The sequence below is a fragment of the Cheilinus undulatus genome, linkage group 16 (genome assembly GCF_018320785.1).
Source record: "Cheilinus undulatus linkage group 16, ASM1832078v1, whole genome shotgun sequence".
In the NCBI taxonomy this organism is placed as follows: Eukaryota; Metazoa; Chordata; class Actinopteri; order Labriformes; family Labridae; genus Cheilinus; species Cheilinus undulatus.
Genome location: NC_054880.1, coordinates 1,489,753 through 1,508,502, shown reverse-complemented (window position 1 = coordinate 1,508,502; position 18,750 = coordinate 1,489,753). Strand labels below are relative to the sequence as shown.

Here is an 18,750-nt window from a genome sequence, read left to right as displayed (position 1 = left end):
TACACGGTGGCAATGTGGCAACTTAAAAGGTCCCATATTAGTTGATTTAAGTTGACTCTTTAAGATATAGAGAAGATCAGAAAAGATAAAAAAATTAACTGATAAATAGGAAAGTTCTTGGCCAGGGTCCTCCAACATTATAGTACAAAAGGAATTACACAGAAGGGCATCATGTTTGAAAGAAATACATTAAACTGTTTAATGTAAATTCTTTAATGGATGAAGGTGAAATTCAAAGAAATTGTAAAAAAAAAAAAAAAAAAAAAAAAAAAAAAAACAAGAAAGGCATACAAGTATCAGAGTAAGTTAAGTGTGACAGTAACATGATTGAACACTTCAGCTGATTACTGATACCACTGTTTGTCAGTTACTTCTTTTTGTATAAGACTTCTACTATACCAACAATTTTTCTTGTCTGACCATGAAAAAAGATCCCAGTTTACAAATAGGTGACACCCTCTGGCCAATAAAAAATCTGTAATGTGATTCAGCAGCTAGGTATGCCAGAGGACACACAGGAGATAAACACTGTCAGCTGATATCTGTTCATGCTACATTATCTGCCAATGTTTGTTAACAATCAGCCGATGTTAAAGAGTTGCATCAGTGACTCCAGGTGAGTGCATTAGCTCAGATCAGTGCAGTGGTTTCTCACGAGCAATACATCTCATCGAGGACAAGAACCATAAAATAACTTGTGGTCAAATCTGTACTACTAGTCTCTGATCTCTTTCCAGTTATCACTGTCCTTCAAGGTCAAAACAACTCTTCAGTCTTGACCTCAGTCTTTGGTTGTAAATGTCTCTCTTGATCTGAGTTCCTGGCCTGTTCAGCTACGGTTTCCATCTGTTCAATTTGTCTTTGATGAAACTGTGAGATCTGAAGTTTCTCTTCATCATCTTCACTCTTCACAGAGACAGTGGTGAAAGGGAACTTGATTGTGTCAGGCCCACTGCTCCAGAGATCCTCCTCTTCCTCTTCAGTAAGTGTGGGATCAGGGTTCTCCTGCTTTGCCCCTCTGTGGACTCTGTGTTGGTCCAAACCTCCTCTCATACATCCTGGGCCACTGAAAAGGCTCTCTTCTCTTTTTCTGTTGATCATTATAAGCTCACTGGTGTTGCAGGTTTCATTGGACTCATGGCAGGGCGATTGGATGCTGTCAAATGTTTCTGCACTCTGAGATATATAATCATTTCTAAAAGAGTTCAAACTTGATTCCTCACCTCTGGTCTCCCACTGTTCATCATCACTATCTTCACTCTCAAGGTCAGAAAAGTTGTCAATCATAACCTCAATCTCTGATTGTCTCTCTCGATCAGAACTCCTACATGGTCCAGCTCCTCCACGGTCTTTGCCATCAGCTGCTGTTTTATCCGACTTGCTTTTCTTCTTTGCCTGATGAAAAACAGTGGCCTGGCCAACAGCACACTTGTGTCTTTTTAACTGTGTGCACCAGGAAAATCTTTGCTCACAAACCTTGCAGCTGTAGGGTTTCTCCCCTCTGTGATGTGCCAGATGTTTGGTCAAATTAGCCTTGTGGTAAAAACTTTTAGCACATTCAGGACAGCTAAAAGGTTTCTCTCCTGTGTGAACTATCATGTGTTTGGTCAGATGAAACTTTTGCTTAAATTTCTTATTGCACTCAGGGCAGCAGTAGGGTTTCTCTCCGGTGTGAAGTAACATGTGGGTAGTCAAATGAAACTTTTGGTAAAATCCTTTATCGCACTCAGGGCAGGTGAAGGGTTTCTCTCCCGTGTGTACCAACATGTGTCTGGTCAGATCATGCTGACGTTTAAATCCTTTGCCACAGTCAGAGCAGCTGAAAAGCTTCTCTTCAGTGTGTACTAGCATGTGTGCAGACACTTGTCCTTTATTTGTGAATTTTTTACCACACTCAGGGCAGTTGAAGGCCTTTTCACCTTCATGAATTCTCATGTGTTGTTTTAGAGCCCCCTTTTGTTTGAATGTTTTAAAACACTGAGAACAACCAAACGGTTTCTCATTTTGGTGAATTTTCATATGCTGAAGTAGATTTCCTTTAAGTTTGAAGCTTTTACCACACTCAGAGCAGCTAAAGGGTTTCTCATTTTGATGAATTTTTATGTGCTGAATTAGATTCCCTCTTTGATTAAAACATTTTCCACATTCAGAGCAGCTGAAGGGCTTTTCCCCTGTATGAATTCTCATGTGTATATCTAGATAGCTTTTCTCTTTGAATGATTTACCACACTGAGAGCAGATGTGTGAACTCTCATCAGTCTTTGGCCTCTTATATTTAGTCTTTTCCACTGACTGACACTCAGTGTTAAAGCTGAAAGCTTCACAATCTTCAGTCTCAGCTTCAGAATAGTCTTTATTTTTGTCCTCAGTGTCTGAATTTGAAATTCTCTCTGGGTCCTGGTCCACTGCAGGCTCCAATCCTCCACAGTCCTCTCCTTCACTTTCACTTTCTATTTCTTCTGTTTTTATTTGATGAAGCAGCAATGTCTGATTTTTCTCCTCATCATTTTCACTCTTCACAGAGACAGGATTAAATGTGAACTTGATAATATCAGCCTCTTCCAGTCCTTCCCGATTGCTCCAAAGTTCATCCTCTTCCTCTTTGATGCATGGCGGCTCAGTGTCTTCCTGGTCCAGACTGGGGCTCCACTCCTCCTGCTCAGGGAGGAGCTCACCAACAGCAGCTGGATGTCTGTAGAACACACCAAAATACAAGAACACACAGAGAATGGAAAACTGTGACTGGACTCTAAATAAACCAGACAATTAGCATGATGATTACTTTTTGATGTTTACTTTGTTCAGGTCTCAATTAACAGTTTCATTAAAATGAAACTTAAACATCTGCAAAGAACGGAGGGGTGTAAATACCTACTTGCTCAAAATTGGCACCCTTCATTTATTTTCACATCGTTTGTCAACTGCTTTCTTCTTTTAAACAAGTTAAAACATTTTCTTATAGCAAATAAGAAACATTGTATAACTGTTGATTTTAAAGGGTAACATTATGTTTTTATTCAAAAGACTTTTTTCTCATCTTTTTTTACTAATTTGATTAAAAGCAAAGTACTTATCGGTGAGATTTTGCTGTAACTGAGAAGTATAAAATCAACAGTTTTACTGTTTTAATCAGCAGCATTATGTTTATCTGAAATAAAATCAATTAGGTACATTTACTAAAGTAGTGGGATTACTGCTACAAGCCACAAGCCTGCCCTACTGTGAGCTAAACAAAAATATTTAAAATATGAATATTAAAGCTCCGAATTTTAGTACTTATTTTTTTTTTTTATCACATTCTAAAATTCCACTATGTTGCATCTAAATATGTTTTTGTATCATTTTGGATTTTTCTACTAAGGATAATTCACTTCCTGTATGGGTACAGACCTGCTTTTACAGGTGGATGGAGATTATGACATGAACTTAAACACAGAAAAAGGAATATGTTATGGATTAAAAAGGAAATTAAAAAAAAAAAAAAAACGAGAATGTGAAATATCCAGTAAGACAAGGTTCAGGTGACTTTTTACTTGTCCACTGAGATGTCTGTAGGTTTTTTAAGGTGAAATTAGACATATAGGAGCATTAGTGGACTTGGTTTATATCACTGTGGCTGCAGAGAGACACGCTGAAGTGACTTAACCAAAGTGTGTTGAAAGGAACAATAATTTAGAGAATTTATCAAGATTTAAAAAAATGGTGCACTAACTGTGGACAACAGTTAATCAAGATTAGTGTGATTAATCTTGACAGCCCTGCTTTATATACTTCATATATATATATACATATATTCTGTTTCTTTTCTTGTGAATCATGCCTAAAAAAATGTAATAAACATCTGGCTGCATATTCTAATAAATAAAGTTCTACATTTATGGGAACAAATGTGTTAGATAAAAAGTGTTACACAAAATACAGTTTGTAAATTTACAAGAAATCCATAGAATTAAACTTCAAATGTATTTATGTAATCTGACTTTGCTTTAGTACACTTCCTACTTAAAACTCATCAATGTACAACTCTATTCTAGTAATATATATATATATATATATATATATATATATATATATATGTGTGTGTGTGTGTGTGTGTATATATATATATATATATATATATATGTGTGTGTGTGTGTGTGTGTGTGTATATATATATATATATATATATATTTTTTTTTTTTTTAACCTGAGTAAAATCAGCTATTTCACTGCCTTTATTCCAGATATAAACAAAAACTCTCTATAAATCTGTACTACGGATATAAACTCCCAAATACAAACCTTTAACTTGACGGATACCGTAAGGTTTAGAAAACAGTACCACTTCCGTTTGTCTTCTGTTTGATACAGAGTTAAAACTTTGAGAGATGAACAATAAAAAAGGAACAAACCTGTTCTGTTTCAGTAAAGCTGAGGGAAGAAAACAGCGTCCAGGAGTTTCCATTTTCCAACTGTCCGGTGTATCTTCAACAGAGTGCTTCTGGTTTGTAAAAACACTTCCAACTTACAAAATGAACATTTTCACATAAAGAAAGTGACTTATTCTCCAGATAAACTCGTTCAAAAGCACTGCTAGCATTCTAACAGTAACTTCGCTGGCTCTCTACGGCTGAGTTCCGTGCCCGTCAGTCTGTCTACTGCTAGTATGCTAAGCTAAGCTAGCTTTATAGTCTATCAAGCGGACATTTGAAGTAAAAACACTGGCAAAGAGATTCACAGTACAGAGTGCATTTAGATGATCATTTAGCCACACTGAGGCTGTAAATGTTCATGGCTGCCGCTGCTGCTGCACTCTCCACGGGACGCAAATGATAAAGCTGCTCCAGCCCGTCGCCATTCTGCAAAATACCGAGTGACGTATGCTCAATGAAAGCTACTTCCGGTGCAGCGCTGTTTGTGGCCTTCACAATAAGTGCCTTCTCTCAGAACATGTTCTTACTTAAACTAATTTCTGTTTGTATTGTGCAGCTCAAGTTTTGTTTGTTTTTTTTTATGGTGGAAATGGCACCATAAATGCAAAAGAAATCGTGTTTTTTTTTCACTAAGATTTTAACAGAGTATCTGTTGAGTCTTGCATGAAGTTGCTATCAGATAAGACTGGAGCTTGTAGTATCCATGGGGTTGCCTGAAGCAGAGTAGTTTTATTTCTTGAACATATCAAATCAGAAAGGAGAAATAAGGACTCTGATTCTGTGTACATTTTATTTAGCCTCTTATAATAATAATAATAATAATAATAATAATAATAATAATAATACATGTTATGTACAAAGAACTTTTAAAAAACTCATACACTGTGCAATAATGATAAAAATTATATAATGTTATATTTTGTAAGTTGAAAACCCCACTATGACAATAGAAGAGCCGATCATTGAACTCATTATTTAAACAGTCTTGGTGATTTTTTTATGTTTATGAAGCCAAACTACAGTTTTCTGACTGGCAAAGCTTCACCAACTAGCTCAGGCCAATGCGGCTTAGCTTGTAGCCTTGGTCCAGTCCAGAAACACAATGCAAACATCATCTGAATAGAGTAAGGCTGAAATTAGGGCTGTCAAAAGATTAAAATTCTTAATTGTGATTAATCTCTGAATTTTTGTAGTTAACTGGGATAAATCACACCCTATTTATCCTATTTTAGAAATCTATTATTTAGCATTTTAATCTGTGTTAATCTGGTTTTTTTTTCAGATGTCTTAAACCAGGATTCATTGACTTTGTTTGGATACAGACCTGCCTTTACTGGTAGACTGAAGGTTTCAACATGAACTTAACCACAGAGAAAAGAACTTGTTATGGACTGAAAGTGAAATAAGAGAACATTAAAAGGTTGAGATGACCTCTGACCTATGTCTGTGTAGTTTTAAAGTAAAATGAGATATTGACTAGCAGTGGTAGACTTATTTTATATCTCTGTGGCTACAGGGAGACACTGATGTGCCTTAACCAAAGTGTGTTAAAGGCCCCATACCCGTACTAGAGGGGCGACCTTAAAACAAACAATAAGAACCATTCTGAAGAACAGTTAGAGTGTGGTCCACAGTAACTACCCTGTGATCAAACAAAACACGTATCTACTGAAAAACAAAGAAAGGAACCTAAATTCTTTGGATCAGCCTTTTTTTCTGAGGTTCTTTGGTAACACGTTTCCAACACACCACATTGCTCCACATCAAAATGACTTCTAGTGCAGCTTGACCTTCACAATAAAAGCTGGAAGTCACAACTCAACTCACCTTTTTTTTTAACATTTCCTGTCCCATATAACCTCTGTACTTCCAAGGCTTTTGTAATGAGTTAACGATTAACAGTACCCGTTTCATTAATTTCCCACTGAATTAAATGAGGCCTTTACATCCAGCATATTACATTCAAATTTTATTGAAATTTCTATTATGTAATATTCACAGTTGTGGCCTTAATCCATCACTGATTTATGGCCAGTGACTTTTGTGATCACTACTTTTATTTGGAGTAATTTACCTTCAGCTTTATTTATCTCTGTTACCCTGTCAATGCTAGCCTTGTTTTTTTTTTGAATTTTTTTTTTTTTTTTTTTTTTGTTAACGCAGATAAAACACTTAGAAACAACTACTTTACATGCTTTTGGAAGCATAAAAGCAAACTGACCTTTAAATTCCTGCTGGAATAGGAGGTGCCAACAGCCAGTAACATGCAAATGTAGACATGTAGTTTCTTCTTCAGAAGCCTGTTTCCACACTGAGTTTGTGCTGTAAGCTGTTTTTTGTTATGAAAGACATGATTCAGGAACACAGTAACTTTTCACAGACATAAGTGACTGCACAGTTGAAAAACCCACAAGCTTTATTTCACTTCCCCAAAAAATAGATTTGAAACAAATCTAACCTAAGAAAAACAAAAAAGGGAAACAAGACGTTCATTTCTAGACCAAGAAAAAGTACTTTTATTAGCATACTCACTGATACTGAGTCCTGATAAGAGTGCTTATGGATACCATTTTGTTCAATAAATTATTGTGAAAGTTTATTTCATCAGATATTCTTCATCCCTCCTCTTGACAATTTATCAGTGCATAGTTTTCATTCTCCACCACTTTTGTCATCGTTGTTTATGTTGTAATTTCAACAAACTGCACACAAGTCCAAATTTGACATACCAAGTACAGTATTTGCAGATTTTTAAAAGTATGAGTACTTTGGCTTAATATCAGCAACCATTTCTCGATACAGGGATTGGATACTGGTATGTATCTACCTCCTGCACAAGGTAAGAACAACACATCCTGGGGTACAGATGGTGTAGCGTTTACCTCGCCTGGTGTACATGAGCAGTCCTAGCTCAAGTCCAGCCTGTGACTCCTTTCCCGCCTTACTCTCTACTCTCCACGCTCTCCCCTCTGATCTGTTTCCCACTCAATCTGCTGGAACAAATGCAAAATAATTCTTGAAACATATGCAAGAAAAGAAAAGCAAGGTCCAGACACCATAGATACCACCTCACTCCTCTTCTGCTCTTCAAAATCCACGTCCTCCTCCAGATCAGTTGATGCTTAATCAGGTCTTACATCACTTATTAATTTTTTAAAGATTAAACCTAATTGATATTCTCTGGTCTCCCTGTAATTATCTCATCTGTCTTCAGTCTCAGCTTCAGATGAGTCATCAGACTTGTCCTCAGTCTGTGGTTGTAATTTTTCCTTGACACAAGTTGGCCTGGTTTTTGTCTTACAGTCCTCCTCATTAGCTCTTTTTATTTTGCATCCTGAAGCTAATCTCTAACACACCTGTCTTTTTCACAGTTTATGCCTTTGATTAAAAAAAAACCCTGCAGCTGGGGGGTCTCTCTGACTTCACACTACCATTGCTGCAATCTTTTACCTCACTCATAGCAGCTGAAGGTTTTCTCTACTGTGTGAACAAACATGTCGGTTCAGATCAAACTTCTTGTGAAATCTTTTGTCACACTCAGAGCAGGTGTAGGGTTTCTCTCCTGTGTGAGTCAACATGTGTGAATTCAGATGAAACTTTTTATTAAATTTTTTATCACACTCAGTGCAGCTAAAGGGCTTTTCTCCCGTGTGAAGCAACATGTGTGAGGTCAGATTACCCTTTTGGTTGAATCTTAATCCACATACAGAGCAGCCGAAGGGTTTCTCTCCTGTGTGAACCAACATGTGTTTGCTCAGATTAGACTTCTGAGTGAATTTTTTGTCACACTCAGAGCAGCTGAAGCGTTTCTCCCCTGTGTGACTTAACATGTGTCTGGTCAGGTTAGACCTCTGTTTAAAACTTTTATCACACTCAGAGCAGCTAAAGGGTTTCTCTCCAGTATGAACAAACATGTGTGTAGTAAGTGCTGACTGAAATAGAAATAATTTACCACAGACATTACAGCCAAAGGGCTTATCATTTTGGTGTACTCTTATGTGATTGATAAGAGTCCCTTTAAATGTGAAGGTTTTAAAACATTGTGGGCAGCTAAAGGGTTTCTCTTCCTGGTGAATCTTCATGTGTTTAAGTAGATTTCCTTTGTGATTGAATCTTTTACTACAGTAGGAGCAGCTGAATTGTTTCTCTCCACTGTGAACTAGCATGTGCACATTCCGGTGTCCTTTCTGTCCAAACTTTTTCCCACACACAGGGCAGCTGAAATGTTTCTCTCCTGAGTGAAATCTCATGTGATGGACTAGAGACCACTTATGGTGGAATTTTTTGCCACACTGAGTGCAGCTGAAAGGTTTCTCTCCTGAGTGAATTCTCATGTGAACAGTCAGATGACATTTCCATCTGAATGTTTTATCGCACTCAGAGCAGCTATGCGATTTCTTAGACAGGGCTGATCTCTTCTGTACGAATTTTCTTCCAGAGTTTGAACCTGACTGATGTTCTGTTGTATCACTCCAATCATCACTGACATCCGTCTCAGCTTCAGAGGAGTCTTCAAGCTTGATCTCAATCTCTGGATGTAAATCTCCCTCTGAATCTGAGTTCCACGACTGTTCAGATCCACCACATTCCTCTCCATCAGCTTCACTTTCCATCTGTTCTGTTTGTACTTCATGAAGCTGTGAAATTTGTGGTTTCTCTTCCTCATCTTCACTCTTCACAGGGTCAGGAATGAAGGGGAACTCGAAGGTGTTAACTCCGTCCAGTCCCTCCTGGCTGATCCCCTGTTCTTCCTCTTCCTCTTTAATGTGCAAAGGGTTAGTGTCCTCCTGGTCCAGACTGGGGCTCCACTCCTGCTGCTCAGAGGGAGGATCACCAACAGTGGCTCGACATCTGCAGAACACACCAAAAATAAATAAGATAAATGAGAGCATCAGTGCCCTGTTGTTAAAACAGAGTGATGATACAGAGAGGGATGTTATTTTTCAATTGTTTCACAATGTGTAAGCACTAGAGAAGCTAGAAACACACAACACTGCTGCAAAAACATGAAGAAAGACTGGATTTTGTTTGACTAATGCAAAAGATGTGCCTCTTTCTACCTGCTGTGTACCTCTCTGCTCTGCTCTCCATCACAGCCTCTGTCCTCACCATTTAATTCAGCAATCTGAAAATTTTGAGGCAGAGGTGTTTTGCTCTACACATAATGCAAACATTCAAGTGCCAGTATTTTCTCCTTTTTCAGTTACTTTCCTTGGTTTTGTATATTTTTGTCTTCTTCAAAATAAGAAATCCATAAAATCATCACTCCCTTCATTACCATTCAAATCAAATTTGCAATATAGGACAAAATATTTGCAATATAGGACAAAATAATTGCAATAAGACATTTTTGTTCGATTGATTTTAATTTTGGGGGAAATTTGAGAAATGTATTTTGACATTTTTAGGAATCTGATTTGAATTTTGGGGGGTAAATTTGCTTTAAAAATTTAAAGTACCTTCTTGAAAATTTGATACATTTATTTGCAATATTTGGGAATTTGATTTGAATTTCTTTAGAAATTCGTTTAGAAAATTTTAGGTATTTTTATGGAAATGTTTAACATTTATTTGTAAATTTGGTGGAATTCGATTCAAATTTCTGGGAGAATTAGCTTTGAAACTTTTAGGTAATTTCATGAAAATTTGACACATTTATTTGTAAATTTTTTAAGAAGTTAATTTAATTTTGGGGGGGTAGCTTTGTTTTAGAATTTTTATGAAAATTTGAGGAATGTTATTTGTAATTTGGGGGGAATTTGATTTGATTTTTTTGGGTGGTGGGGCAGGTTTTTAATTTTTAGTTATTCTCTTAGAATTTTTGAACATTTATTTGTAGATTTTGGGAGATTCCATATACGTACATTTCTGGGGGAAATAGCTTGATGTGTTGTAATATAGAATGGTTTATAAGATGAGGAGCCTGAAGAATAATCACATGTTAAATTGCAATCGCAATGTTGGGTGAAAAAAATCGCAATTAGATTATTTCCCCAAATCGTTCAGCCCTAGTCTGATGTCACTGCCTTCAAACCTGTGAAAGTTAACAGCCAGTTAAATGCTACATTTCTGTTCATTGTGAGGTAAATTTCCCAAATCTATCAGCCCCAGTGGCCTAAAGCATCATTAAAAGCATCATAATAGACAGATCGGCACCAGAAAACGGTCAATTTAATCAAACTTCTGTCTCTCTAAGAGGATCGTATTCTTTGTGAGTGGGCGTGACTTCAGCACATTCGACCAACACACCCACGCCATCCAAGAGCAGATTTTAGTGTCCCTTTTTTCATGATTTTGAAGCTTAACTTTATAAAGTTAGAGATGATTTTCATGGCTGAAATTTGGCCTTGTGGTTTATAACACAGTGGAATGTCATACAACAACCCTAAAATTAGATTTTTTTTACTATCACTTTACAGGGACTTAAAAAGAAAAATAATTCAATTAAGCAGTTTGGGGTGTCCAGGACATCATTCTTTGCTTTGGAATCAAACCAGGTATCAATATTTTTTTTATTCTAACCAGTTTTAGAGAGGAAAACAAATCTAATACCAAAGACAGCAATCACATCTCACAGTGTTGTTACTTGAGTCAAAGCTTAGACGCTTATGCTGGTAGAACATTTGTTTAAAGCTGCTTCATGTTTGTCATGGCTGCTTTATGTATTTTGGAAACTGCAGATGAAAAATAGCCTCTTGACTTACTCTGGAATATTAACAGAAATGTTGATTAACATGCACAGTCCCTTTAAAATCCAACTAAAGAAATGAATACAGTTTGCTTCAATTCAGGTGAAAGTTGCTCAGTCAAATTATTACTTGAGCACAACATTGTTTTTTTCACCAGCTCAACATCACCTCTTAGAAAACCACCCTCCTAACGACACATAGAGATGTAAATATTAAATTTCATATCAGAATTATCATGAATCAAAATCCCAGTTATCAGTAGAATTATGGTATTGTCATAATTTTCTGAAAATCTACAAAAAACACAGTTTCATTATTTCAAATCCTTTCATCAAGTCTTGTATGTAAAAACACCACAATCAAATTAGCAGCACAGGGGCTATACACTTTATTTTGTATGAATATTAACATTAAACATGGAAACCTCATTAACAAAGGCACTTTCTTGACAGGTGTTAATTTTCTTTGATATATTGATACTTTATTGGTACCACATGCTTTAGATGACATATCATCCATCACTTTATGTTTGATAGGACAGTTGCATACCAAAGTTACCAAACAAAAACAGATATACAGGACAAATTTTCAATCCAAAGCTCCTTACCAATCTCAGTCTTTATTTGTACCACTAACAGTACCTTTCTGTTTGGTGGGAAAACACAAGAACAGTCCATTTGTTCAGCAGAAGTGGTATAAAATGAGAAAATCTTGAGTTAAAAGGGTCATGATTCCATCTGTCAAATTGCATTTGTTAAATCTGTTGTATAAAGATATTTTATTTACATTTTCAGAGTTACTCTGGGTTTCGTTTACTGCCCTTGAATGCATGAGCTCATAAGATTCTATTCTGCCAGTTCAATGCAGATTACATAGAAGTTTAATATTCCTGACAAACAGGACCCTTACTACATTTTAGGAGTACTTTTTTTTCATGGACTTTTGGAGCAGATGAGAATGAGCTACAGTATGTGAGTGCTACTCCCACAATCTGATTTTGTTCCCCCTCAAGCCAGCAGTCAAAGGTACTAGGCTTACATTTTGGTTAAATTTGATTCACAGTGCTGATGTATTTTAGCAGAGTAGAGCTACAGTGATGTCTTTCTCCTCCCTGAGGTTTTCTTTACATCTCCAAGCCAATTGTGGGCATTTTTCCCTGCTGGCTGTACGTTAGTTAAAGCGCAGTTATCACAGACGGTTCAATGGCAATTAAAATATGAATGGTAAGACACCTGTGGGTGACTTTAATCAGTTATCATCGAAAAACGGTGACGTTTCATTTCTACAAACACAGTTAACTGCCTTTGGGGTTTGAGTTTAGAAAAAGAGAAAATAAAATGTATAGTAAGGATGTGTAATTCAAATATAGTGGAGAAAAGGTTAAGTCATAAATGTCTCTAGAAATAACACTCAAGTAAAGCTCAGACAGACTAATCAAAAGATTTACATAATAGTGCTGAAGTATCTTTTTTTATTTGTTTGACTCTGAATTGGAAATATATAACGCATTTATGCAAGTTATGGTTATGAGAAGGAATTCAGCTAATCTCTTACTTTAATAACCTTCACGTTTATAGATTTTGAAAGCGCTTACATTGTCCATCTTCTTTATTTGAATCAAAACCTCAAATGAATATGACCACACAATTAAGTATAAAAGGGCCAAAAAAAAGAAGAAAAAAATCACAGATTTTGAAGAATAAGTTAGTATTATTGTATAAATTGGAATTAAATGAAGTCATAAGATAAAAGATAAGATATTCCTTGGTGACAATAATACATTAGAAATAGAGGAAATATAAACAAAAATAGTTTAAACTATTAAATAGTGTCATAGGAGTCAAGTCAAATGTATTATTGTATATTTAAAACAACTAAGGTTGATCAGATTTACACAGTAAAGGTACAACAAAAAAATTAAAAATAGAGTAATAATGTTAAGTTCTAAATTTGCATGAAGAAAGTTGTATTAAATTAAATTAAATTAAAAACATCATTAGATTTAAGCAAGTAACTTAATGACCAAGCAGACAGTTTACAAGATTTTCTTAAAGACATTTGCAGTCCTATTTTAACAAGGACAAAGTTGTAATAACTGTTTTTAAGCAATTTAGACGTAAATTGTCAATAGTTGAATAGGGGAAGTAAAGCCAATTTTACAAGTAGGCTTGTTTAAAAGGCAACGGTTCCAAAATATTAAATATTAAACCAACTCTATGTTCATGTTTCTCATTTTACTGCTGTTGCAGTTACCTTTCGTAATAAATAGGGGAAATAAAGCTGCAAACGTTCACCTCAAACACAACGGCCGTTAGTTTACCGTAAAGTCTGGAATACAGTCGCGCGACCTGGTCTTGTATACAAAGGGAAAACTATGAAAGAGGGTCAAAGTAACAGAACAAACCTGCTCTTTCTAGATAACGCTGAGTGCAGAGAGCCTCCAGAAGTTTCCATTTTCTCTCAGTTTCCTCTTTTGATCGATGAAGCTGTTCTTCTTTCTCTGCTGTCGTTCCTCCAAACAGCCCAGTCTCTCTTCACTCAGTCTGTGGTTAACAAAAACTATCAGACTGTTGACAGAAGACACTTCCACACAACAGAACCTTCTCCAAACTCCATCTAAATAACGTTAACTCAAGTAAGGATTCGCTCTGACAGCAGCACTGTGCTGCCAAGTTCCATTCCCGTCACCTCTGTCTACAGATAGCATGCTAAGCTAAACTAGCTTCGGTGTACCGGAAGATCAAGAGGAGGAAGAACATTAAGGAAGCGAAAATCAACACGAAGTCAAGTCAGATGTTGATTAAGACACACTGATGATCAAAGATATAATTACTGCGGCTGCTAGACTCAAAAGATAACAATGGACACCAAGGATAAAAGACAAACGATGACGAGACAGCGTAGACCTGTCGCCATTATGCTAAATAACGTGACGTCACAAGAAAAAAAAAAAACACTTCCGATGTAGGGACCTTCAAAATAATGGTGGAACGTACAATTTCCCAGGACGCATTTTAGTGAACAACACATTTAGAAATTAAATAATCTTCCCGAATTAATGCTGTAAATATGTCAAATGCCCAGTACCTCAAATTAAAAACAAAAAAAAACTTGTTCAGAATAATGTCTACTGCTGAATCTGAATATCCCACTTACTTCTTTGCAGGATCTTTACAGCTGGTTAAACATTAAAACTGGTAACCCACCCTTTGAACCCCATCAAATTCAGATATAACTGGATTATCTACAGAGAAAGACATCAAACATGGTCAACCACAGAACTCTGAGGGAAACACCTATGGAGTCTACAGGTCAGTATGTTTGCACCTCATTAAAACTGCAAAATTGATCCTAAACTTCAGATTTTTTTCCCCCTGTAAACTGGAGGTACCATTCCCTGGTCTGAAATGCACCAATTCACATTGTTCCTCAGCTACAGTACATAATCCCCACTTTTCTGAATTATGTTATTCTTCCGTTCATTAATAGTGATAATAAACCGGCATCTAAGTATAGCAGCAAAGTTTTATTTCTCAGTATTCCAACAGCAGCAAAGAGAGTCCAGTAATGTCAACGGATTAACCATCAATATTTAACACCTCGCATTTTAATAGTTTGCAAAGAAATACTGTCAACCTTAAGATTTGAAACTTGAAGTCCAGATTTTCACTTTAACCTCAAACTTCTCTCCTTTTTCTCATTTTGAAATAAAGTTGTGTCTCAACATATTTTTTCATTGGCCTTTGTCCTCTTCTAAACCCAGACTTACCCACTTTAGAAAATATTAATACAACATTAATGCAGTTTTCTTGCACAGAGCTTGGTATATAAAAAAGCAAACTCACCAAGTTAGGATGATGGAGGAGTCTTCAACAGAGGAGATGACAGTAGAAATAGTTTTTATGAATTTATTGATGACATTGAAGTGGTCTTGGATTACATTTTCCAAAATCAAGTATTTTCATAGAGGTTACAGAAAGACAGTTTAGTGAATGTAACTCCTCTACTGAGTCAAATCAAAGTTCAACTAGTTTTCTTCTTACAAGATTTGCCTTCATCCTGAAGCCTAAATTTCCCAAGAGGAGCCTCGAGAGTCAGCTACATGCCCTTGCAGATTCTCCATGTAAAAAAACAGCAATCTTCAGGTGTGCTTTTTTTTTTATTTGTGTGCCTCTGAGATTAGGATGTGGGTGTGACGATGGCCGTTAACAGCTCCTCCACGGTTCCTCTTCTGGAGCAGTTGTGGTTACAAGGTGCAAATTCTATCAAAGAGGAACTAAGCTGCTCACAAAATACAAGAAGTTTCAAAAGCATAATTCTCAAGCTTAAGTATGCCTTTGTCTAACATGACAACATTTAAAAATGAACTTTAACTGATGCCAGTGTTGATACTGATATTCAAATGTAGCCAGGCCCAAAACTTCAATTTTTATAAACACTGTAAATGTGAAGGATGATTAATTAAACAAAATTCAGTCCTTAAAACGCATTACTAGAACAGCCATCGAGTAAAATGAACCTGAGGCTGTTCTTTCATTGTGTCTGAGTTAGTATTCATAAGATTTTGAAGCCTCTCACTGACCTTTTCTAAAGGTTTGTTGTGCAGCACCTGGTGTCATAAAAATGTTTGCATGAATTCAAATTTTATAACTGTTCATTGATACCTAAAACAGCCATGTGGGCAAAACTAACCCCATTGTAAACCAGTTTTCCCTCTGTTTTATTTCCACCAGCAGATAAACAATAGATGCTGCCATGAATAAACCTTCTTTCTATTACTGCACTGCCTACCCCAAAGTCATAGATCAACCTTCAGCATGAATACCACAGGCAAAAAAAAAGACATTCACAAATGTGAAATATGAAGACCTACTCAGTCCCAAGGTTATAATAGTTTTGGATTTTTCATTAGTTTCTGTTTTTAATTTGTTTGCACTTTCTGTGTTCGATTTCAGTTTAGTTTTTATTAGTTTTGACTTTTGGTTTGTTAGTATAGTTTAGTTTTTATTTTGAAAAATGCTCAGTTTTTGTTTAGGTTTTATTAGTTTTAGTGTTAGTTTTAGTTTTTCTACAGATAGATGTTGGGGCTGAGGGAATGTCATACATTTATAAAAACATATTAAAACAGGCTACTCTTCTCTTATCATTTATTTATTTGATGATGTTTGAATACGACTCCAGACATAACACTACCACTATGTGAAGTCTTAACCAATCAGATCAGGCCATTTTACACTCCCCAGACTTGGGTATAGGTGCCAGTCAGTATAGTTGTGTCAAAGAATAAAACTAAGGATATTTTGTCTCCATTTTTATTTTATTTTAGTTAGTTTTTTAAGAGCACTATACAGTTTTAGTAAGTATTCTTTTTTTCTCGCTCTTCTTTTTTTTTTTTTTGGTAAAGCTTAGTTTTTATTTAGTTTCAGTTAACTGAAATATTGTTTGAATTCTAGTTTTAGTTATTTAGTTAGTTTTAGTTACCCATAACAACCTTGTTCAGTCCAAAGATGATTTTGGGTGTGAAAGATCATCACCGTACAGGGATGCATTTCTCTTTCTCTGTGGTTAATGAATTGTTCATTGTCAGTGGTGAATTAATTGTTCTTTATCAGTAATATTTATGTAAATCATGCACTCAAATAATGGGTAGATTTTACCCGGTAGCTGTTTTAGGTATAAAGAGAACCCTGGTGGTTCTAGTGTTTTAGTTTAAGGAATGAGGGCAAATAAAGAAAAGGACTTCAGCTGACGTTGCTGTGTTAGTCCCGCCTTAAAACTCCACAAATGTATTCATATGTACAGGTGATATTCATGCTGACATATCAGTTTTAAATATAAGCAGACATCTCTGCTCAGGTCAGGTAAAGGAGCACATGCCGGTTAAGCACACATCCCGTTCAGGTTTTTGATGGTCATCGCCCAGGCCTGCACCAGGCCTATGCCACCTCTCCAGGTATCCCCCTAGTTGCCCCCGGTGTCTGAGCCAGCCCATCCAGTCTTGGGCACCCAGTATACTGTGAGCTGGGAAGCGCACCAGGTTCACATAAAAGCACAGCTGCCTTCCCTGTCTCCAGCAGCTGACCCTTCCCATCTTCCCCTCTTGCCAGCGGTACCAAAATATGCACCAAAGAGTTGTCACAAAGGAGTCCAGCCAGTGCTTTGGCAATCAGCCAGTGTCCAGGCCTCACAAGGGTCTAGTATGACCAGGAGGACCAAGGACCAAAAGACTCTGACTTTCACTGTATGCTTACCTGGTGGTATTACTAATAGCTGCCAGTAATATTGTGTATCCCTACTCAAAGACCTCAGTCTTCAACCTGAACCACTATCAGTTCACAGCATCTTCAAATCCAAACTGAAGGTGAACTACATTCAAGTCTCTGAGCTCCATAAACTTCATCTGAAGCTTTACAAAACTGGTCACTTACATCTTTTATTCAATAAACCTGAATCATTAAAGTTTTTTCACAAGAAGAAAAAACATCTTTTGTCCTTGGAGTCATAAAAATTTTGATTTGTAGTTTTTCATGATCACAGGATTGTTACTGACTTGAAGGGCAGCATTCATGTTCCACCTGAGCATCACTTCCTGCACTGAGGGGAAGAAACAGTGATCAGAACTATGGACTCTCTTGAGTTTATACACAGTCTGGTTTCACTTCTGTATCTGGTCTGAACTTTGTTCCAGTGAAGTGTAATTTTGCAAAGGAAAGCAGAAGAATGCACCCATTTGTAGTCAACCGAAAATTAAAACAGGATGTCTCCCCTACCAAATAAAAGCTTTCGCAGACTAATGCAAGCATACATCCTTCAGCCATCTTATTTCAATGTGTAACACAGTTACACAGTTCCTCCAGTTTAAAATGTAAATTTAACCTTGAATATATATAAAAAAAATCCTTGTTAAGTTTTAAAAATTTTAAAAAGTAGAGAGTAGAAATACTTAGATAAAAAGTTAGGAATGAAGGGAAGAAATTAATTTGTGTTTTCATTTCGTATTTTTATTTTGAATCCCAAGATTAACTGAAACTTAGGATTTCGAATTTTTATTTCACATTTTGACCTTATAAATTCATAATTCTGACCTTTTCTCTCATATTGTGACCTTTTAGATTCACAAATTTTCATGATAAATCAAATCTTGACCTTTTAAACTCCTAACTTTGACTCTTAATCCCATGTTTCACTTTTTAAACACCTGATCAAGAACTTTATCTCATATTTTGACCTTTTAGATTCAAAATTTTGATTTTTATCTTCTACTATGACTTTTTAAACTCTTGATTTTGTAATTTATCTCATATATTTACATACACAAAAAAAAAACTTATTTTGAATTTTAATTTTTGTTTTTTACCTTAGGACTTAAAAAGTTGGCTTTTTATCTCAAATTTTGAGCCTTCAAACTCATTCATTTATTTATGTATTTAACATTTATTAGACATGGCCACAGTAACATTGATGCTGTGATATTTAGCTGAGGCTTTCTATAGAGAGGGGTGTTTCGTTCAAAATCATGTCCAGTCAATTTAATTTACCACAGGTGGGCTCCAGTTAAGGTGTAGAAACATCTCAGCAATGGTCAAGAGACCTGGGAGGAACCTGAGCTAAATTTCAATTGTTTTTTTCAAAAGGTCTGAAAACTTATC

General features: G+C 36.1%; 2 protein-coding genes across 2 annotated transcripts; both read right to left on the bottom strand.

The window, feature by feature from the left end:
* Positions 1-330: 330 nt before the first annotated feature.
* On the bottom strand, positions 331-4,825 carry LOC121524368 (zinc finger protein 436-like). The gene is made up of 2 exons (XM_041809725.1): positions 4,392-4,825; positions 331-2,692 (listed from the first exon to the last, which is right to left on the bottom strand). Exons 1-2 carry the CDS (start codon positions 4,442-4,444, stop codon positions 757-759), a joined length of 1,989 nt encoding a protein of 662 aa, XP_041665659.1. The 5' UTR covers positions 4,445-4,825; the 3' UTR covers positions 331-756.
* Positions 4,826-6,848: 2,023 nt separating this feature from the next.
* On the bottom strand, positions 6,849-14,021 carry LOC121524369 (zinc finger protein OZF-like). Its single transcript, XM_041809726.1, has 2 exons — positions 13,506-14,021; positions 6,849-9,263 (listed from the first exon to the last, which is right to left on the bottom strand). The coding sequence occupies exons 1-2, from the start codon at positions 13,553-13,555 to the stop codon at positions 7,868-7,870; spliced, it is 1,446 nt and encodes a 481-aa protein (XP_041665660.1). The 5' UTR covers positions 13,556-14,021; the 3' UTR covers positions 6,849-7,867.
* Positions 14,022-18,750: the final 4,729 nt, after the last annotated feature.

What these genes read in the sequence shown, in the direction of transcription:
- LOC121524369 (XM_041809726.1), bottom strand. Translation starts at nt 13,555, where the DNA reads ATGGAAACTTCTGGAGGCTCTCTGCACTCAGCGTTATCTAGAAAGAGC. An exon ending in GCGTTATCTAGAAAGAGCAG is followed by an intron (nt 9,264 to 13,505) that starts GTTTGTTCTGTT and finishes TGTGTTCTGCAG; the next exon opens with ATGTCGAGCCACTGTTGGTG.
- LOC121524368 (XM_041809725.1), bottom strand. Translation starts at nt 4,444, where the DNA reads ATGGAAACTCCTGGACGCTGTTTTCTTCCCTCAGCTTTACTGAAACAG. An exon ending in GCTTTACTGAAACAGAACAG is followed by an intron (nt 2,693 to 4,391) that starts GTTTGTTCCTTT and finishes TGTGTTCTACAG; the next exon opens with ACATCCAGCTGCTGTTGGTG.